This window comes from Anser anser (genome assembly GCF_964211835.1).
Source record: "Anser anser genome assembly, chromosome: 14".
Lineage (NCBI taxonomy): Eukaryota > Metazoa > Chordata > Aves > Anseriformes > Anatidae > Anser > Anser anser.
This window is the reverse complement of record NC_139735.1, coordinates 14235218-14258206: the sequence shown is the minus strand read 5'-3', so window position 1 is coordinate 14258206 and position 22989 is coordinate 14235218. Positions and strand designations below refer to the sequence as shown.

General features: G+C 37.4%; 1 protein-coding gene across 5 annotated transcripts in view; it reads left to right on the top strand.

Moving 5' to 3' along the window:
* RANBP17 (RAN binding protein 17) overlaps nucleotides 1–22989 on the top strand; it is a 160077-nt gene that overhangs the window by 6633 nt on the left and 130455 nt on the right. For 4 of the 5 annotated variants that reach the window (XM_083798213.1, XM_083798209.1, XM_083798211.1 and 1 more), the window contains exons 4-14: nucleotides 1164–1330; nucleotides 5344–5409; nucleotides 5940–6044; nucleotides 8161–8326; nucleotides 10442–10551; nucleotides 10974–11093; nucleotides 11355–11501; nucleotides 12650–12822; nucleotides 16527–16720; nucleotides 20804–20909; nucleotides 22395–22530. In XM_083798213.1, the coding sequence (XP_083654339.1) occupies nucleotides 1164–1330; nucleotides 5344–5409; nucleotides 5940–6044; nucleotides 8161–8326; nucleotides 10442–10551; nucleotides 10974–11093; nucleotides 11355–11501; nucleotides 12650–12822; nucleotides 16527–16720; nucleotides 20804–20909; nucleotides 22395–22530 (1490 nt within the window). The remainder of the gene's footprint in view (nucleotides 1–1163; nucleotides 1331–5343; nucleotides 5410–5939; nucleotides 6045–8160; nucleotides 8327–10441; nucleotides 10552–10973; nucleotides 11094–11354; nucleotides 11502–12649; nucleotides 12823–16526; nucleotides 16721–20803; nucleotides 20910–22394; nucleotides 22531–22989) is intronic. The other variant, XM_083798210.1, reaches the window with a different exon arrangement.

Below are 22989 nucleotides of genomic sequence, written 5' to 3'. Positions count from 1 at the left end.
CTAATCTGTTTTTTTCTCTAGGTCTACGTTTACCAAACCTGTTATTTGTTAGGGAGTCTTTGTGAGAGTGTGAACATAAAGGTCATTACAAGTTCTTTAATCGCTTCTCTGCAAATAATCTACATATAACATTTCTGAGTTTCAAAATTTAAATAAATAAATATGTTGGCTCAGATAACTTCACATTTTAACAAAAGTTCATTTTTGTGGACATATTTTGTCTTTATCCCACAATATGATCAAGAGATTTAGTTCATATTTGTAAAGGATAAAAGTTGCAGATACTGCTAGTACACCTGCCAGTCTCTTACATGTAACATTCCTCACGATCAGCTCTTAAGATCTGCATTAACATTTGTGAAGTGTTAACATTTGTGAAAAGCATGCCAGGGCAGGTTCTTACTTGCAGGATTGAGATGTTACAGATTTTTCCATACTTTTAAGGATCTACGTTAATTTTCATAACCTAAAAAAGCAAGCAAGTATGTGTTGGGTTGAATAGTGAAAGGCTTTGCATGAGGAACATGAGAGTTGTTACAGATTTTTAGAAAGTCTGCGCTGTCGTATCAGTTCTGTGGATAGTAGTACTCTGAAATGCATGTCAGAGAATCCACTTCTGAGACAAGCTTTTTCGGTGTTCTTTTAGGTAAAAATCAGCTTTAATCAACTTCAATTACATAAATTTTAACAGCTTTTGGAACAGGTTATTCTGCTAGTTAGAGAGGAATTTCTGTAGCTGAAATGTATATTGCTCAAGGAAATACTCTAGGCTGAACTGAGAACATTCAGTAGGGTCTCTTGTCTGAGAAGACTTCTGTGTACCTTGAGCTGGTTGTGAGAGCTACGGTTACATACTGAATTAATCAGTGCCACATGTATAAGACCATAATGAAAAAATTACAGTTTTTTACCTTCCATCATTCCTTGAATTCACTGACTGTTGTCATGTGTGTCCTAGGATAGTGATCGTGTATGTAATTTGCTTTGTGTTACTAGATGTTTAGCTGTATTGAATGTTTTAACATAACTTATTGTATTAAACATAAGAATGTACCTTTTTTCAAATCCATGCCTTAGTTTTCTATTAGAACTGTATATTTTTTTAATTATTTTTTTATTTAACAGAAGACTAATGTTACTGATTTAAAAATGCTTCTTTACAGGAAATTACATTCTGAACTATGTAGCTTCTCAACCCAAACTGGCTCCTTTTGTCATCCAAGCTCTTGTTCAAGTCATTGCTAAAATTACAAAATTAGGATGGTTTGAGGTACTGAAAGATCAACTTATCTTCAGAGATATTACTGCTGATGTAAAAAAATTTTTGCAGGTAGGAAACAATTGTTCATTTACGTATTTTTATGTTTAGAACTCTTCATTTTTTCATTGGCATGTTTTGTCATTAGGTTGTTTTTACTCTTGAGTGGAACAGACGTGAAGAGAATTACTTAAAACAGAAGATGGTTCTACGATGAAGATCAAGACTGGTGTTCATACTTGTGTATTGATGCCACGCACTATTCATAGTTCTGTCGAGTTTTTTTGTTGATTTTCTTTTTCCAAAAACACTTCTTCATACTGTGATTATAAACATCACCCCCTATTATCAAGCCATGCTATTCAATGCCTTCATTTTTTTTCAACTGTTGTGGAGATGTATTTCTGATAAGCTATTAGCTCCAGCTATTAGAAGACCTGATTAGAAGCAGTGCTACTGCACCATCTGAAGAATAAGACTGTCAGATGTTTTAAGCATTAATCTCAATTGTGCCTAACTGTTTAGTTCTAGAACTAATTTAAATGGTTGGTCAAAAAGATAGATTTTTTAACATTTTTGGAGCATTTTTTGTTATGATTTTTGTTACTGTTCTGTATAAGCAGTGGGAATTGACTAGCACTTCAGTTTTTATCAGAAATCACTAGCTACCCCTGTGTCTGAGGCTACTGAGGAAAGCTTGTGTAAAGATGGAATTGCAGTATGCAAAACTGCGGGACAGTGTATATTTGTTTTGTGGTTAATCACAGAATCGTCTAGGTTGAAAGAGGCCTCCAAGATCCCCTAGTCCAACCTCTGACCTAACACTACCAAGTCCTCTACTAAACCGTATCACTAAATTCTACATCTAAATGTCTTTTAAAGACCTCCAGGGATGGTGACTCAACCCCTTGCCTGGGCAGCCCATTCCAATGCCTAACAACCCTTTTGGTAATGAAGTTCTTCCTAATATCCAACCTAAACCTCCCCTGGTGCAGCTTTAGCCCATTCTCCCTCGTCCTGTCACCAGGCACGTGGGAGAATAGACCAACCCCCACCTCTCTACAGCCTCCTTTAAGGTACCTGTAGAGTGCGGTAAGGTCTCCCCTGAGCCTCCTCTTCTCCAGGCTGAACAACCCCAGCTCCCTCAGCCGCTCCTCGTAAGACTTGTTCTCCAGACCCCTCACCAGCTTCGTTGCCCTTCTCTGAACTCTCCCGAGCACCTCGATGTCCTTGTAGCGAGGGGCCCAAAACTAAACACAGTACTCGAGGTGCGGCCTCACCAGAGCCGAGTACAGGGGCACAATCACTTCCCTAGCCCTGCTGGCCACACTGTTTCTTATGCAAGCCAGGATGCTGTTGGCCTTCTTGGCCACCTGGGCACACTGCTGGCTCATATTCAGCCGACTATCAACCAATACTCCCAGGTCCTTCTCGGCCAGGCAGCTTTCCAGCCACTCATCTCCCAGCCTGTAGCTCTGCTTGGGGTTGTTGCGCCCCAGGTGCAGGACCCGGCACTTGGCCATGTTGAATGTCATACGGTTGGCCTCAGCCCATCGGTCCAGCCTATCGAGATTGGCTTGATGATTCATATTTGTGTGCATAGGTACTTCGCTACCTCTCTCTGTACATGTAAAGAGGAGTGAAAGAAAAAAAAAACAAAACTCTTCTGTCTCTCCTAGGATTATGGTGTACAATATAGGGAGATAAGTAATCAGTCTAGAGTGCTTTTTGTAACCATTTTGGCATTTGTATTTAACCTATCACAAAAATTATCCATTCTAGAAAGGGATATGGGGAAACTGGGGAGGAAAGATAATTAGTTTTCCCTCTCCAGTAATTGAGTGAGGCAGGAATGTTCTTGTTTTACATTTCTTTCCACATTATTTCCTGTTCCCCTCTGTGCTCGTCATTGGAGCAAAGAAGATGAGTTACAGGATAGAGAGGTGATCTTTATACATAGTATTTGAGAATTGGAAAGAAAAGGGTGCAGTCATTCATTCACTGTTCACTAGGCAAACTTACCAATCAAATCTAGGGTAAGTACAATCAGACCTAGTAGCTAATGATATAGGATATACAGCATCTTCTGTGAAGTAGGTTCATGGAAAGTGATCATATGGCTTATTAGCCAGACTTAATTATTTTGTATGTTTAATATTTATATAAATGTTCCTTTAAAAAAAATGCTGGGAGATAGCTAATCTGCATTGAAAGTTATTTCTGATGATTTTTTCTGAAGGTCTATGTAGGCATTAAGCCTAATACTTATCTTAAGGAAAAAAAAGTATCAGAAAACGTAAAGTATTTGGAGATTTACTTCCAAAATGATCCATTATTTGTGTATGTCTTGGTGATCCTGGCAACTCAGCAAGAAAATAAGGAGTTAGTTTGTCTTTTTTGCCACTGAGCTTGTCTTATTTGTATTGCAGTCTGATTTTGTTCATAGTACTATTCAAATTAATGTAGGTTTTGAGTTATATTGGGAATGTCTAATAAAAGATAAGCTGCAGTATCTTGTTTATTAAAAACAAACTCAAGTATACTGCTCCACTGTTTTGCAGTTATTTTTATGAATGTACTGTAATTGGATTTTGCATTTATTATTAAAATGATTGCAGTGTGACTCTTCGGTGTGTAGTTCATTAAAAATGGAGATTTAAATACAAAATTTAGCTTCTTAAGAGATTTCTTTAGTTAAATTAAGAATTCCCATGGAAAAGGAAATTAAGCCATATATCTACTAGCGAATTAAATTTTATATAAAAATTGAAAAATAATCCCTAAATAATACTGATACATATTGATAATTAGCAAATGGTAGCTTCAGATAGTTCCACATTAACATTCGAGATTCAAGATCATCCAGTGTGAATTTGAGTGTGATTTAATATAGTAAAAGGGATTATAGCCTCTAGATCTCTAATTCTGTTCGCAGTTCCTCCATAATTCATCACAACAGCTTTCCACACCAGTGAAAAAAGGGAGGTTGCGTTTTCCATTTTTACGGATTTATGTCATCAAAGGAACATTCATACAAAATGTAAAAGAAACTTCAGTGTTCAAATTACAAGGTGTTTAATCTTACTGAAAAGGCAGATAGGGCAACAGTACAAATTTTGCCTGAGGGCTCTGCAAAGTTTTTCCTTTTGGTTTGATTTGGTGTAAGTGATAACACAGAATAGATGACTGTGAAAAGTTAGTCCAGTGAAGAGTATTAGCCAGATTCTTCATTAATTGAACTTTGGTTGCTCTTAACAGTTGCCAAAATGATGAGTTTGGCTGTGACAAATTGAATTTTTGGACACCGAGGGAGCTGAGGCTGCAGACTTCAGCTATGAAAGTAGACATAGGTCTTCACAATTAAATCAGTGGCAAGGCCTAATTGCAGTTGATCTTAATTATTTTTAACAAAGCAGATTGTCTTAATAAATGCTTTGTATTGGCTCAGTAAGGACAACTAAATGTAAAATTCTACCTTCTATTTGATTTTCAAAGCATTCCAAGGGCCTTAACTATTATTGATCAGATCACACCCTTAGATGCAAGTAGTTGATATCTACTGCCTCACTTTCTACACACGTTTTTGGAGATGGAATATATCACTTAATTCAAGGCAGTGCATTGCAGAGTACTGTGGAGAGAAGGGAATGAAGTTTTGGTTATCTACATCTCATAACTATATTATTTTTCTGAGATTGCCATGTGATTGTTTTCATCCATGCATGGCTTAATTTTTTTAATGGTTTGAATTTCATGCAGCTCACCGTATCAGTTCTGGAAGACTGAACAAACCTTTTAGAAATATGTAATAGTGAATTTCTAGGCTGTGGTTGCTTAGACTGTTTTCAGGCAGATTTTTTTTATCATACGATTCTTAAGTTTTATGATGAGATTTTTTTTTCAGAGTTAATTAAGGAGCTTAACATCCAATTTTATTAATGTGATAGAAATTGTCACAAAAGACTTCTAAACATCTTAGCATATCTCAGCCTAATAATTTCTCTTGATTCTGTGTTGATAAATTTTAAGTGCAAGCAGTGGTATTTGAGCAATCATATTTAGATATTTATTTTTTTCCTCTGTAGGGCACCGTGGACCATTATATAATAGGAGTAATGATTCTCTCAGAACTGACTCAGGAAATGAATCTAGTAAGCATGCTTTTTTGTTTTTTCTTTCTGCAAGGGATGTATGTATTACCAATGCAGCAGTGTGTCACATGTGTCTGCCTTTCATAAAAATGTTAGGAGAAACACTGCTTAGACATAAACTGATTAACACCCCTTCTACCCTCTACCAAAATATATAGAGAGTCGTAATGTGCAGACTGTACCTGTACCAGATATGTGCCGTATCTGCTACAGGGTAGTGTTTCTCATCCCTGTCACTAGAACTAGTAAAGAGAATTGAATAATCAACTCTTTTAAATTTATTTCTGCTAATGATCCTGTTTTGTGATCTTGACCTGAGGAAGTGCTTCAGACCTTTCCATCCAGAGAGTGGCAACCTTGAAGGGGAAATAGAAGTAGGCACTTTAGGAAGCTGCCAAGTTCTATCTTTACTGTTGGACTGTGGTGTTTTTTTTCTTTTCTAGTGTAAAATAATTTACCTGCCAAATGCACATATCATTTAGTTTTAGCAGAGCAGGGAGCATTGTTGATTATGTTGTATCTTTTCTTAGGTTGATTATTCAAGACCTTCAGCAAAACATCGTAAAATAGCTACCTCATTCCGTGACACCTCTTTAAAGGACATACTGATGCTTGCGTGCTCTCTTTTAAAAGAGGTGAGGCTCTTTACAGTTAAATTTAAATCGTTATCTTCATAATTGTTCCAGTTTGAATCACCAATATTTTCCGAGTCACTGAATTCTGTACTTTAGTGGATTATGTGGCACCCAATTAAGGTCAAGACCAAACAATATTCAAAGATAAAAATTTTAGTCTTCTTCCCTTCCTCTGTCTCTCTTGCTCTTGCTCTCTCAGTGTTTCTGTCTGTGCTACCTCCCTCTCTCTCTTTATACTTTGCCATAAAAGATGAACTATCTAAATTCTGAGTGATGTTTCAATGTTTTCCCTTCCTTCATTTTCAGTGTTTTCTTTAATTTAATTTTATCTTGGTTTGCTGGGCCTACCATCTCGATATTTGCTGAAAGAATTATTTATTGAACTATGAGCCACCAAGAAGAAAGACAATTCTCCATCTTGTGGTATGGCTTAAGGTGGTTTCCTCCTTTGCTAGTTCCCTCATCTTCTCTGTAACATTTGAGATAATTGAAGGTTCAGCCTTCTCAGAGCCTAGACAGGAGGCTCTGAGAAGCCTATATATATTGTTATATATAACAATTAAATAAAGGGTAAGCCCTTGCTTCTGAAGAGGGATTGTTCTGCTAATTTACAGGGCTGTTCTAAATCTGTGTTGGAATTCCACGTTAATGGAGAAATCAAATATTTAAAAGATGAATTAAATATTTTTGGAAGAATGTGTAATCTTACTAGATATACTAAACCCCATTACACACGAAGATAATAAATGTGTTTATGAGACCTTCCTAGCTTTATTCAAGTTCAGCTGGTCTACAGGTATTTTTTCAGTCTTTCATATGTTGCAAGGTTTGTCAGATTCACATCACACAGATATCTGGACAGATGTGTACGAAAATTTTAATTGGCATTTTTGTAATGCCAACTTCAGTATAGGAAGCCAATTTTAGAAATACTTATCAGCATCTATAGTACACTGAAAAATACACTCAACTGCTAATTATGGAGTCACTAAAATAATTCCAACCTATTGCATGCAAGAGTATGAAAGTTAGGAGAGGATTGGTAGCAAAACAGGTAATTTTCATTCCTATCATCTGAATTTTAAAACTTTTTTGTTGATAAACTTTAGAAATGTGATTTGAGTATAAATAGGGAGCAGATGATCTAGATAAAAAGTTGTTGCATTTACTTAATTTTATGTTTTTAAAACAAAATTATGATAATTTTCTTTTTTAATGTTCAAGAACTGCATCAGTGAGTAATGAATTGGAGGCTTCTTTTTAGTGCCTTTATATTGTGCTTGTAATTTTGAGGCAGTAACTTTCTTTAAGATAAAATGTTACTTAAATCGTTGTAAGTACAGAAGCAGATCAGTAAAAAGGTGTTCTTACAGTATGCTCAGCATAGATTTCCAAATCCCAAGAGCTCATTTTGCTTACAAAATACGTTTTTATTCTGACACTACAGCGGTTATAATGCAATGGAGACCGACAGCTGTGTTCATGCAGAAGTTGTAAATAGCTATATTCAGATTACATACAGACTATTCATTTTGTTTGTTTTTTTTTTATTTGTTTTGTGTGTTTTGTTTGGTTTTTTTCTTTTAATGTGGGGTTTTCCTAGACATACCAAAGGAATTAGCAGCGTGGACAATCCCAGGCATTGAACTAAAACAACCACCACCAACAAAAACCCACAGTTGTTGCAATAATTCTTAGCCATATGATATACATGACATATACACCATGCTGGTCTGAAGTAACTGAAAAACATGAAATATTACCGTTTAATTTTTGCAATGAACATTAACAGTATTTTACCAGGCTGTATCAATGACATGCTGCATTTTGCCTATAAGTACTTTATATCAAAGAGTTATTTCACTAGTCTTTTAAAAAATATTTATAAGGCCTGGAGTTTTAGCTTGATGTGGATGATATCTCTTAGCTGGTAATAATTTTTCCCTGCGTCTATAAGGAGGACTGTATGTTTTATAGTTGAAGGATGTAGTTTTTTCTTAGTATGTGTTCTCTTGCTGTGAACTTTGAAGTTTTATGTCCAAACAATTTCCTTTTCAAAATTGTTTATAAAACATGTTCTGTGCAGGTGACCTGACAAAATGTTTTTTCTCCTTAGCTCTTGGCAAAACCTTTAACCATACAGGACCGACAGCAAGAAAGTCTAGCAATGCATCTTCTGAAGCTTGTGTTAAACTGTCTTAATTTTGATTTCATTGGAAATTCAGCTGATGAATCTGCAGATGACCTATGCACCGTGCAGATTCCAACAAACTGGAGAACAAGTAAGAAAGGATCATAACTGTTAGTAGTCCAAAGCATTCTACACTCACTGTTTAACTACTTTTGTCACAGTACTTGCAAATATAAAATCCTTTTTTATGTGGAGTAGAGTTTTTTGCTGGTGAGTTATTGGGAAACCTCTTCTGCTATTTCTCTCACACTTTTCCTATTGTTATCTTTACAGACAGAGATAATGAATGTGGTCTATAACATAGGTATTCACAGTAAATCAAATTACTCTAACTAGACACACTGAACCCTATTCTCATCCCTGAGATAAGAACACCTTGAAGAGGTACAGCATTTATAGCATGTCTGCTTTCTTTCCTCTTCTTCCTGATAAGAAAACCGTGTGTGTGTGTTTATTTGTTTATTTAAGTCTGCTTGTTTTCTTTAGAATGTGAATTTGTTAATGAAGGCAGCAGAAGGGCTGCATCTTGGTTCTTGGACTCTAGAGTTTTGACTTCCTGGACTTGCACAGTGCAGATGGCAGTGTAGCATAAATACATGCAAGCTAGCTTTAATGAAATTACCTTGGGTAATGGAAGCAGTATATACCAGCAGTATGGAGTTCCTTGTAGACTAATTTATCCTGCTTCTTGGCAAAATAATTTAGCCAGCTTGGAAGTCTGTTACTTCTAACTAAAGCAGCTACACAGATTCATTTAACCAAGATTGGAGTTTAAACCTGGCTTACTTAGAGTCATGGAATCATAGAATATCCTGAGTTGGAAGGGACCCTCAAGGATCATTGGGTCCAACTCCTGGCTTCACACAGGACTACCTATAAATTAAACCATGTCCGAGAGCCTTGTCCAAACATTTCTTGACCTCTAGCAGGCTCGGTGAGGTGACCACTGCCCTGGGGAGCCTGTCCCAGTGCCCAACCACCCTCTCAGTGCAAAACCTTTCCCTGACCCCCAGCCTGACCCTCCCCTGTCCCAGCTCCATGCTGTTCCCTCGGGTCCTGTCGCTGTCCCCAGAGAGCAGAGCTCAGCGCCTGCCCCTCCGCTCCCCTCGTGAGGGAGCTGCAGGCCGCCATGAGGCCTCCCCTCGGCCTGCTCTGCTCTGGGCCGAACAAACCAAGGGACCTCAGCCTCATACATCTTGCCCTCCAGACCTTTCACCATCTTTGTTGCCCTACTTGAATAAAATGGCACTGTAGTGTTTGATACTGCTTTTGATTTCAACTGTATTATTTTTCATCAGTTTCCATGAGTAACTTCATTCTTTCTCCCCTAATATATGAAAGCCTCTAATTACAGTGTGAGGTATATCAAAGGATACGGCAAGTGGGGGAATACTGATGAAAGTCTGAATTTGCCCAAGTGATAGTAATTTACCAAGACAACCTGGAGAGGAGAAGAGGAGAGGTTTTTCTAAGATTTTAGTTTAGATGCTTTAAATCCTCCATGGAGGGATCTCCTTTTCTTCATTAAACTCTAAGAGTGTGTTAGGAAATTAACATTTTTTATGTTACATTATTTTACACAAGTCTCCATAAAAATAATGTTTATAAATTGAACAACTTTGAAAGGTTTCATGATTTGTGGGATTATATGATTATGAATTATCAGTGAATTTTTTCTACCCTGTTGTTGCTTCTTCATGAAGAAGAGTATTGCTATAGTTCATTTGATGTGCTTCCATGGTGAATGGATAACAGAGTCTTTAAAGTATTTTCTGTTTATGTGCCTATAGACTCTAGGGTAGTCTGGGGATCTTTAAGGACTTGCCTTTGCTTACATATACACTAACCTAATTCTTATTATCTGGTACCTGTCGTAGTGTCCTACTGTAGTAACCTGAAGAAATCAGTTACCTATGTCTATTACAGAATAGCATTCTGTAGACAACATACAGAGTATTGTAATGTGCAGTTTAAGGAAGGTGTTCTTTATGAGCTATAAAATAGATGTGATAAAAAGAGAATAGTGTTATAATGTACAATGGGCTGATTAATGCATCTATCCATAGTTTATTCTCAACTACAGTGATATCTCATTCTTGGGCGTTGTGTATTTTTTTGTTGTTAAAAAGGAGATAATTCTGTTGAAATAAAGATACATAATTATTGCTGGCAGAATGTGGTAAAACCAACTTGTCTTTTTCCTTAGTTTTCCTGGAGCCAGGGACCTTGGACCTGTTTTTTGATTTGTATCATTCCCTTCCACCAATGCTGTCTCAGTTAGTAAGTGACACAGTGATTTACACTCAAATAATGATGGTAAATAGTCTTTTTTTTTTACGTCTGTACTTTCTCCAGAAGACCCTGTTTCATTCTGTGTATTAGCATATTATGAGTCCCACAACTATTAACTCACTGGTTCAGTGCCCAGTCACAATGTCTTCTCTTCAGCCTTAGTTTTCATTTCTGAATCTGAAAGCATTCAAACCCTTCCAGTTTCAGTACTACTATGCCACACAGAAAGTATCCTCCTAATTACTTTGAAGTCATAAACTGTTGTAAACGAGAATTTTAAAACTGAGCCATAGTTATGTACAATGATCTTACAGACATTGCTGGAAAAATAATCTCCAGTCACTGAACGTAATACAGACATCAGTAGATTGGATTGCTCCAAGCAATAAGAGATCATTATTCTGAAAATTTAATTTTTTTAATCTTACAGTTGTTTTATTCTTTAGGCACTTTCTTGTTTAGTTCAGTTTGCTTCTACGAGGAGATCCTTATTCAGCAATCCAGAACGTGCCAAGTATCTTGGCAATCTAATCAAAGGAGTGAAACAAATACTTGAAAATCCGCAGGTATGTATCTTTTTATTTTTGATTATGTTTATTGGAAATGCTGAAACAGATGTGGATTTGTTTTTCCAGTCACAATTGTCATTAATTTATTGAATCTATTAAAACCACTCTCAGCCAGCCATCTGTTTGATTTCCTATTCAAAACAAAGAGGGAAAAAAAGAAACTATGTAAATAAAGTTGTCAGCTGATCAGCCATAGTGTTGTGAAATTTCTACTAGATTAAGCTGTTAACTTCTAAACATTTGCTTCTTCAAATTTAGGGTTTATCTGATCCGGGTACTTACCATGAATTCTGTCGTTTTTTGGCTCGGCTAAAGACAAATTATCAACTGGGAGAGCTAGTAATGGTGAAAGATTACCCAGAAGTTATCCGTCTCATAGCAAATTTTACTATTACTAGCTTACAGGTAAGGGTGTACACTGAAGTTTTCTGTTTTCTTCAACTCTCGAAAGACAGAGTGTCAGTCCTGGTTCTCTGCATTGGTGTGGCTTTTTTTTTTCTTTCAGGACTTGGTAAAGCTTGCCTTTACATAAAAATGTATTTTCATAGTGGTGTAACTTATAAATTCTTTGCAGCTGATTCCCACTCTTCCTGTGGAGTTTTGTTATGGGAGCAGATTTAAAGAAAGACAATGGAAATAGGTCATAGACATTAATCCTCAAGCTTTAGTCTTTACTGTCAAAAAAATCCAACAAACTAGACCCTCTGTCCAACCCTAAAATGCTCACACCTGTGCTCCCATTTAACCTTTGAAATGCCTACACTGACTAGATTCCTGGAATTCTGCTTTTGCATCTATATATCTCGATGTATCACACACATAAATGTATACAAACATACACACAGTTGTTTATATGCTGAGCTACTGAGTTGGATTCAGAAGCTAGGTGGAATGGTATTCAAATTTTTGAGGGCTCTACATGAGAAAGACAGAGGGAGGACATGATCGTGAAAGACAGGGTCGAGATTCTCAGTGTTAAAAAAAAAAAATTAAGAGATTTATTTTTGAAACGCATCAAGCGAAATGCATGCTCACTGAGTAATACTGCAATTGCTATTTTTACATTTCCTCCAGAGTCTTTCTCTAATCTTCAGAACAGCAGTAGCAGATAACCACCTTTAGGAGAAGATTTTGGCCTCTGAATTCCTGAATGGCCATTTGCAGCTCTATAAACTTGGAAGAAAAGAGAAAGTTGAGATGCATTTCTGTACTTTACATTCCCTACTGGGTCGCTCTAGACAGTTCCCTACTCAATGGTTAGGATTTTTGAATGGCCCTTTTACAGCAATTAAATCTCACCATGTACCAAGGATCTAGGCCTCACTCTGAGCTTCCTGTTGTGGATTTCACCTGAGGGAGGTGGGAGACCCTGCAAGTACCATGCTGCAATTACTATGTAGTCTGTGATGTGTGCCATTATATATTTCAGTTCTGACTGGGTTCTTCAATAGTTGTGTGAATGAATAAGACTGCTAAAGATAAAAACATTGAGTTTCACAACTAAAATTTCACACTGGGATGCTTTAACAGAAGTGTGTTTTGTTTTCTTATAGCACTGGGAGTTTGCTCCAAACAGTGTTCATTATTTGCTAACTCTGTGGCAAAGAATGGTGGCATCTGTACCTTTTGTGAAAACGGCAGAACCCCACCTCTTAGACACATACGCACCTGAGATAACAAAAGCTTATATTACTTCTAGACTGGATTGTGTTCCTGTAGTTATAAGGTAAACTCGTAATTGCAGTTTTTTAATAGAGAATGTTATGTTTTCTGATTTATTGGTGTATTGTATTTTGGTTATGTTTAAAATCTATGTACACAATACTGCAGTGATTTCTTTAGATTATCTTAATTGGTGGATACTGTTTTATTCCTTTTGCCTATTATTTGTGCCAAAATCAACTGTAAGTTCTAGTTGGTTTTCTTCTCAAAGTCCTTGTATTTTGAAAAAGCCTTTCCTTTCTTTCTTTTTTTGAAGACTATCTAAATTAACTCTTTCACCTGTGACCTGTTTATGTGTACTGCTACATAAGTCACTTTCTAGGCCTGTGGAGTGTAAAGTAATGAGGGAAAGCAGAAGAAACTCCATGCATAGGAAAGCGTCAGGCCAAGTAGAACAAGCTCGAGTGGCAAGATTGAAATTGTCTAACTTAATGTCTTAGCTCATATCTGTTTCTATACGTTAAGCGTATCATATAATCCACACTATAATAAAACAAATAAATAATAAAAAAGTGTCTAGATTGCTGAAAGGATTTAGTTTTCTCTGAGGGCTTTTATGAATTCCTACTACAGAGATATTGTGTCAGACTGCGGGACTGCAGAACAAGCCGCATCTGCTTTTCCTTCTCAGTTTTCAGTTGCTGAAATGATGTCATTTATTCTGTTTGTGTGAGGAAGTACATTTAGCTTCACCATTGTTATCCTTTTGTCTCAGCTTAGCCAAAATCTTCTGTCTGCAATTTATGTCACCTGTCATCTCACTTCTTAGTGACAAAGCTATAGTTGGTGTTACTTGCCTGAGGTTATCACCATAGTTGTGTTAAAGACTGACTTTCTAATGGTTCAAAATTGTGAGCTTCCACTGTTCCAGTGCTAGGACATGGAAGAGCAAGCAACTTATTGCATGTACAGTTAGTTTTATCTGGTCTTCTCTCAACCAGACTAAACTTCTTTGGCATTTTAAAGTTATCTTCTCGGTTCTGCTTTTCTATGATGTATTCTCAAGGTGAAACTTCTTGGCTCAGCTTTCTCCCCTACTGAGTGGTGTGCTCCATATCGGCTTTCAGACATGAAGCAGTCAGGTCTGAGCTTCTGGATTGCACCATCTTGCATGAGCAGCTCCATCAAAGTATGTTACTGTCTTCAACAGCACTGAAAGTTCAGTTTCTTTCAGTTTGGCACTGACAAGGGATTCTTCTGGATGTTCTTGTTACTTGGTTCTTTGGAGGAGTAAACTTTCTAATCTGTGAAAAAAGCCAACAGGAAAAAAGACGAGGAGAGTACTGATCTTAGACCAGTTTGTGTCGTTCATAAAGCAGTCTTAATAATTCTGTGTGTAACCATTCTCAGCTGTAAGTAATTTGTTTATCTTCCTAGTATTGTCATACTCTCTTCTGTGATTAAGGTCCTCTGTTGTGGTATTTCTGTAGACAGTAATATCTAGTCCACACTTTAATGTCAAATGTCTAGGCCATTCTTGAGAAACATGGGACATCTGGGAGCTGATTCCACAAGACTCCTTCTCTTTGCTCAAAGGACATTAATTGGTATCTTTGCAAACAAGTCCTGTTTTCTGGAATGACCGTTTTCTGTACACACCAGTATGGTTGAAAACATTACCCTGTGTTCAGGGGCCATCCAGCTGGTCCTTAAGCCAGAGAAGGATTCTCAGCTGTTTTACATCTTTCAGTGTTTGGGTATTAGCACTGGGGCACATTAATCCATGTGTATGCAGAGGGGACCAGTCTGAATAAGTCTGGTGGGTGCTAGATCAAAGAAAAGATACCTCCATCCTCATTATGACTTAACATTTTAATATCAAGGAGACACATCTTATTGGAAAGAAGTAGTTCCCAACTACTGAAACGTTGTGAATGTGAAAATGTGGGACGTTGCAAGGTCAGTGAGTTCATTAACTTCACAGCCTTTATACTTGTAAAGTGTTGCCTAAGTATTGAGATTTCAGCTTTTTTGTTTGTTTTTGTTTGTTTTTAAGATACAGTGTAGATCTTTATTTTCACAGCCTGCGTGACTGATTTTCTCTTGAGCACTGTGTTCACCCTGCAAAGTCATGCTTACATTCCTTTACGTGAAGATGGGATCCAATAATCATAGAATGGTTTGGGCTGAAGAGACATTAGAGATCATCTTGTTCCAACCCCTCTGCCACAGGCAGGGACACCTCACATTAAATCAGGTTGCTCAAAGCCGCATCCAACCTGGCCTTGAACACTTCCAGGGATGGGGAACCCACAGCTTCTCTGGGCAGCCTGTTCCAGTGCCTCACTGCCCTCTGAGTGAAGAATTTCTTCCTTACATCTCTTCTAAGTCTACCGTCTTTTAGTTAAAGCTGTTACCCCTTGTCCTGTCGCTACACTGCTTGACAAGGAGTCCCTCCTCAGCTTTCCTGGAGCCCTCCCTTAGATACTGGAAGGCAGTTGTAAGGTCTTTCTGGAGCCTTCTCTTCTCCAGGCTGAACAGCTCCAGCTCCCTCAATGTGTTTGCATAGGAGAGGTGCTCCAACCCCTTGATCATCTTCGTGGCCTCCTCTGGGCTCATTCTAATACATCCATGTCCTTGTGCTGGGGCCCCAGAGCTGAACGCAGGGCTCCAGGCGGGGTCTCATGAGAGCAGAGGGGCAGAATCCCCTCCCTCACCCTGCTGGCCACACTGCTTTTAGTGCAGCCCAGGGTACGGGGGGGCTTTCTGGACTGCAAGCGCACACTGCTGGCTCAGGTCAAGCTTCTCATCCACCAACACCCCCAGGTCCTTCTCAGGGCTGCTCTCAATCCATTCTCGGCCCAGCCTGTGTCTGTGCTTGGCATTGCCCCGGCCCAGCTGCAGGACCTTGCACTTGGCCTTGCTGAACCCCATGAGGTTCACACAGGCCCACTCTCAGGCCTGCCCAGGTCCCTCTGGCTGGCATCCCTTCCCTCGTGCATGCTGACTGCACTGCACAGCTCGGTGTCATTGGCAAATGTGCTGAGTGTGCACTCAATTGTACTGTCCATGTCACCAACAAAGATGTTAAACAGCGCCAGTCCCAGATGCTTTATATCCAGTAGAGCATTTCTGAAGACTACAAAAGAGTAACTTTCTAATGAATAAACCTTTCTTACGGTGATTTGTGTAAAGAGTATAGGTACACTTTAGGGCAAGAACTATTGGTCTTCTTGTTCCAGGCATTCTGTAGGGTCACAGCTTGCTTGCGGCAGAACCTGTAATAAAGCAGCTGCATGGAACTTTACTGAAGCTTGCTCCTTGGCTTTGGTATCATGGTCTTGTGCTTAATTTGATGAATATGCAAAATCCATTTCTGCCATGTATTCCATTCTTTCCCATCATCATCCTCTGAAAAATGTGCTGCTTGTTAGTATTCAGACAGGCACAGAAGACCTCAGGTCTTCAGGATTTACCTTTCTGTGTTTATACTGCCAGTTTCATCTCCTCTCTGCCTTGTAGTTCTTTGCATTTTGAACTATACATTAAGAGGAAGGTGCAAATAGAATATTGTTGTGGTGTAGATGTGTATGGGTGTGTATATAAAGCAAATGAGATCTTGTGTCTGTCTGCTGTGTGTGCCAGCTGCGAAGGTTTTCACAGATAGTTCAGCAGTTGGGTGACAGTGGTGCAAGGTCTGGATGGGAAAGCAAAGAATCAGCTTTCAAGCAATAGCAGCTAAGTGGTTACTTTTTGTCTCTATTCCAGAGATGGTTTAGAAGATCCACTGGATGATACAGCAACAGTTTTCCAACAACTGGAGCAACTGTGCACAGTTAGCAGGTGTGAATATGAAAAGACCTGTACACTTCTTGTACAGTTGTTTGACCAAAATGCACAAAACTACCAAAAACTATTGCACTCTTCTAGTAGGAATCCATTAGAAATCACAGTCCAGGAAGGTTAGTATTTAATTTAATTTTTAGACTGTGTTTTATGTGCTAATAAAAATATCCTTGCATATGAAGCAGCAGTAATCATATGGCAGATGTCCCTACATCTTTTTTGGAACGAGAAATTCATGTTCCAAGTAACCTTGCACCACATTTCCACCGGTTGTCTTTATGTTAAATAGATGTATTGGCAGTTGATGTGTTTAATATCTTGTTACATCTTTAGAATATAGACATGAGAGCTGTAAAAACTTTTAATTTCTGAAAATCAACATTTTAGTGCCCCAGGTGCCCTCATGGGAACCAGCTGCAACTTGATGAACAGTTTTTGAAACTGAAGATCTTAACTTCTGTTCTTTTTGCATTTATCCTTCTGTGAACTAAAGTTACTTAAAAATCCCTTAATTTACTTTAAATAGCTCTGATTTTTGAGAAACTCGAGTATTATATTGTAGTGGAAGTTGTAAAAATAAGTAGCACTTCTAACATTTTTTCATGCCTATTTTGGTCCGCTGTGTGTCACTTAAATTGTCTTTATAACTACTGGATCTTTCCTAATATAGTTATCTTATGGCTGTGGCATCTTTACATGGATAAGTGGTGTTGTTTTGAGAAGGTGAGACAGGTTACTGCACAATACAGCTGTTTCTCTGCATGCTGTTAAATGTGATTTATTTTGCTGTTCTTCTGTTGACAATCTGAATATACAGATTTTCTTCTGTGTAGGAGCTCATTTTTCACTAGTTTATGTAAAACCTCCTACTTAACTGATTTTATGTATAGCCCTTTCTTCCATGTCTCTAGCAACTTTGTGGGAGAACTTTCACTGAATAACCTGGTTTTATTGACTAGCTGCAGTCTGAATTTATACTCTATTACCCAGTAAGGGGGGGCAAAAGGAAGGAATTGGTTGGAATCTCTCAGTATCAGAGCTCTGGAGACTCTGCCTTTATGCATTAGAAAACGTTTGACGCAGTTTAAATTTTGTTTCTTTGCTGCAAACTAAACATTTGTGCTCATAATGAATGATAACTGCTACATCCTCTAGATATACTTGGTTAAATTCAGATGTTTAATGGCTTTTAATGTTGCAAAATATGTTAATATAATATTAAGATCCCATTTTATTATACCGACTTGTACTTGGTATCGGTAGTGATGTGGTCATGGTTTACTAAAACAATAATCGCCAAGAAATGGGTCATTAACAGTAGTTAATGATTACTTGTGATCTATGGTAATGACTGATTTCTTTGGGATTATTGCTGTTATAAACCATAATTACAGATTATTACTGCAATAATTATTTTCTGAAAGAAAAGACATCCTCTGTCTAAGTAGCTGCAAAAGCAAATGCATTGAAAATTTTAAACAGTGAAAGTCTAAAAGAGGGAAGGAGGTTATATCTTTTAATTGGTATTGTGCTAAGAGAGGAGGGAACAGTGATGCATCAGAAAATCATCAAGTGTCATCGTATAATTACACGTGAGCTACTGCAATTTGTAAAACGGGAGACAGGATTTTATTTATAAAGAAGTTATTGGCCAAAGTGATTGTTCTGCTCTTTAAACTAGCCAGCACCACTTCATAGTTGCTTTTTGATACCATCTCCAAATGGCCATTCTTTGGCAGCTGTTAATGCTAAATTCATGTGAGTACCAATTGTTCTCTTAGTTCAGCTCCTCAGTCTTTAGCTAGTGATGATGCTAGTCTCCGTGTGCTAAATTAACAGTTGTTGGTACCACAGTCTGTGGTGTGTCTGATGAGGTTTTTCTTGGAACTGTTGTCCTGTTGGTGATGAAGCAAAGGTCTTGATATCAACAGGCAAATATGTTTGTTGTAGGACAGTATCAACTGCCCCTTCAGATTATTATTATTTGCAAATGGAACAGCAACAATGTATGAAGATATTCAGAAGTCTTCCTCGTTTAGAAGTCTCATCTCAAAAGTCAACATTTGTTCCTTGTCACAGTGTTTTCTGCTTCAGAACTCATTGCATACCTATTTGTGTGGAAATATTTTAAAATAGGACTGAGATTTAAGATAAACCTGAATACTTCCCAATACTTGTCTTGAAATCATCTGCATGTTATTCCATGTTCTTCATTATCATTTAGTTTAGATTTGATCATACCATCTTTGTTTTGTAGTGGCTTTTTTCCTACCTACAGAACTTATATGTGTAGAATACACTGTCCTATATACCTGTGACAGAAACAGGATGTCTTAGTTTTGTAGTATATGTAAATATATGTAATAAACCAGATTCAGGCCGTAACGATGCTGGAACATCTCAGAACTATTAATGGTTCCTAATTTAAGGAGCTTAGGACTTAGCGCATTCATTTTTATCTCATTTCTGGGGTTTCCAAAAAAAAGCAATGCAAAACCTGAAGAAATTGAGTGCCATTTAATGTTATGTGAATGGAGAGTAGGTTGATTATCAGAGAATGTGAAACAAACATGATGTAAAAGCTCCAAGATTTTGGCAAATGCTCTGCATGTAGCAGTCCCCATATATGTATAGAAATACTCAAAATAGAATGTTTTAAAGTTGTAATGAGACCACATTTGCTTATCTGTAGTCTTTTCTTTATGTTAAACTTCAAAATGTGTTCTGAAGACACTTCATTCATCTGTGTGTACTGGCTTCACTCTTGTAAGTTATGCTGTCATCACTTGGTAAAATCCTAGTAATGAGGGTAGGACATCTTCTAGCTTATGTAAATCTCCCAGTTATTGCAAACCCTTGTTTGTAACTTGATTTAACTTGCATGGAAGCTGTTTCGTTTTACTTGTCTTCACTGTTGTTATTTTCAATTTCAATTGAATTTATTACAAAGTACTTTTTGCCAAATGAAGGTTGAGCCTAAAAGTGGCTTTACTGTTCTGTAGTCTCCGTGTGTTTTAGTTGAGGAAGGAACCTTTAGGGGAATCCTGCAGTTTGCGCAGGTCTATATGCTACGTTGGTATTTGAGTCTTAGTTCTGACACTACTTTAGGAGAAATACTGCATCTTTGCTGAGAAACTATACCATTACTTACTGGATTCACAGCTTAGAAAGCTGAGGCAGGAATCTGCATGGCTCAATTAGGTATTGGTAGGTCAAAGATGAAAGGTATTACACCATAATGTGCCAAAGAGGTTAAAATAATCCAGGTTTGCAGTGGGGTGGTGAGTGTCTAGCAGAGAGAGGCCAAACTGATTCTGAGTTCAGTGTTTGTAAACTTGAGTTCCGTATTTTATAAAGCTGGATTTCAGTATTTAAAAGTCTGCACAAAATACATGAGATATAAATAACTCCTTGAGTTTGCAGGAGCTAAGCTTTACAGACATGACCCTTACATTGTACTGTACCCTTAAGGTACCCTGCTGGGATCCATTGGTGCTTTAGTGGAAACTGACAACTAAATAATCTGCAAGATAAGAAGGAATGATGACATAGCTTGAAATGTATGACCTCTGTCTTTCAAACTTTTTTAGGAAACAGCCCACTGAGACTTCCAAAACTAATGGTGGTTTACAGATTCTCTTCTTGAAGAACATGTCTGACTTAGAAAAAAAAATCTTTTGTGCAAACTGTTTTTCAATTTCAAAATTGGAGTTATTAGTTGAATATTACAATAAATTCTTTATTTGAAATACAAATAAGAAACTAAGCAAACTGTAGAAAGTCTCAACCAGTTCCTAATGCCATGAGCAGATGCTATTGCACCACTGTAGATACAAGTGTTCTGTCCTGTGAAATAATTTGTAGCAGGCAAGTGAAGATACTGGATTAATTGCATGTCTAATCCTTACCAGGCTGGGTTTGCTTAATTTCTGTTTTGACTTAGGTCTTCGGCGTTTTGTTTATAAATGCATCCAGTTTAACAGGCTGTTCTAGTTGATCTGTCAGTTCTCTTCAGAACTTTTTGTTAATTAATTTGTCTGGATAGGTTTTAAATCAGTGGAAGGGAGAAACTTAACCGTTTTCTTGACAGTATTCCACAGTCTGATACCTCATAAAAGTGCTGATACCTTACGGAAGTGTATTGTGCTAGCATAATGGTTTATCATCAGTAACTGTTCTTTTTTTCTTTTTAACGTTAGGGCGTCTGGCATGGCTTGTCTATTTTGTGGGTACTTTTGTGGGGGGACGATTGACATACACTAGTACTGATGAACATGATGCCATGGATGGAGAATTGTCCTGTCGGTAAGTGTTGCTGATTATTTTTTTTTGGTGATGTTTCAGTATCAGCTGATATTTTGTCCAGTTTTTAGATGGTGGGTGTTCAAGGACTGTATGACTTTCTGTGGACTGAGACCGTTACAATTGCCTTCATCTTCCCTCTGTCATCATCCTGAGTAATGAAGACGTCATTAAGGCCATCATTTCAAAATGATGCTTCAGAGAAATGGAAGAGGTTTAAAGGCAAATACATCTCTTACTACTATAAACAGTGTTTAGATATGCCTGGGTAGCTAACTGTTCTCATTTTTGTGCTGTGCTTGTACACAAACATTTATTGTAATTGTGAGGTATGGTTATTTATTATTTTCTGCACTATTTCCTCATGTTAATGAGGAGTCTTGCAAGTGAAGGAGTGCAAAGGAACTGCTGGTCAACCACTGAAAACTTGGGCTAACTTTAATACTAGAATTTGGAATAAAAAATGAGGCTCTGGATTTAAAAAATGTGGGTGCTGTAGTCCCCATCATGCAAACTTTAATGTAAGGCGTGTGCTAGGGATTACTGTAAATTACATATATTCTTTGAGGTAAACACCACGAATGTACCAAACACTTCCTTAATCCTTGTTTATGCCCAGAAGCATGTGAAAAAGGGCATGCATCTTTGATCCTGGTATTTACATCCACTAGCTAATCCATGAAAAAGGGCACACAGTTTAGAATTGGATAAAAAGCTTTACATTTTCTCCTTTGCTTCTTGCCTTCCTAATCTACCCTGGGGCTGTGTGGTGTTAGCAGTCTTCTACTATGTTTTTATTAATAGTGAGAGGTTTTAATATACAGGCTTAGAGATGAAGTAGCTGTTGACTTCTAATCGAGTTACTATATATTTCAGCATTGGGAAAAGGTGAGAATAATTTTATGACTTAAAAAAAATAAATTAAAAAAGCTGAAATACTCTTAGCTGATAAAAGCTGAAGTCAATTCTTTGAAATCAGTCCTAGTAAGGAGACATGTACTGTGTAAGGATTTCGATCAGAAAATACATGTTTGTCCTGATGTTTCAAGAGAGACTGAAGTAGGAAGAATTGATGCAGACAGTGTGTTACATACTGCATGTATAAATTTATTTCTAAATACAATAGTTTCAGCTTCCAGGGAACTTGAACAACTCTTGTCTAGCATTTGCAGTTTGTGACCTGTGCTTCTCAATATTTTTCTTTCAGCTTGGAATTAATGCTCTAAGAAATTAAATATTTTACAAACTCTCCACAGAATAACGTATGCATCTGAGAAAATTTAAGCGACAAAGTAATTAGAAAAGCATTATGTTTATGTTTATATTTAATAGTGGTCAATTAGCATAATTAGCATCTAAACAGAACACAATCCTAGAAGATACTTAGGCAAACAAAAAGTGGGTGATGGTTTCCTAAAGAAATTAGCTGTTACAATATCGTTTAACCTGAGAGTTTTTCCTGAAAATTTCTTTTTTCTGTCATTAAAGAGTTTTTCAGCTCATATCTTTGATGGATGCCCAGTTACCACAGTCTAGTAATGAAAAAGTAGAACTGGCAATTCTGTGGTTCTTGGATCAGTTTCGCAAGACCTATGTGGGGGACCAGCTTCAGCACACCTCAAAGGTAAACATTTACTGTAAACCATGCAAATTGAAATAGAAAAGCCTGTGCAGCAATGGACCTGCCAATATATCCTACATTTATAAACTGTGGAGCTTAGCTGGCGGTTGATTGGACAGGTGGATAGGTAGGTAACTTACTGGTGTGATGTTCATCTGAGCAAGCTTCCTTATCATGTATGCTCTTGAGTTTCAGCATGCAAGGAGTTAATATTTTAACAGCTATGTTCATTAAACAATTTTAGGTTACTTTGCATTTCAATTTTTTATTTCAAACATTTAGCTGGGTTCTGCTATATTGTGTTATATTTCACAGCTGGGTACACAAGATTTATTCTTTTAATAGTTCTGTTCTTTTGACAGTTACTCATTTATGTGGTTTCCACTGTATTTCTCTCATTACTTGGCTTTTCTGCATTTTAAATAGGGAAGAGGAAAAAGTAAGATGCATTTTTGAAGAAGC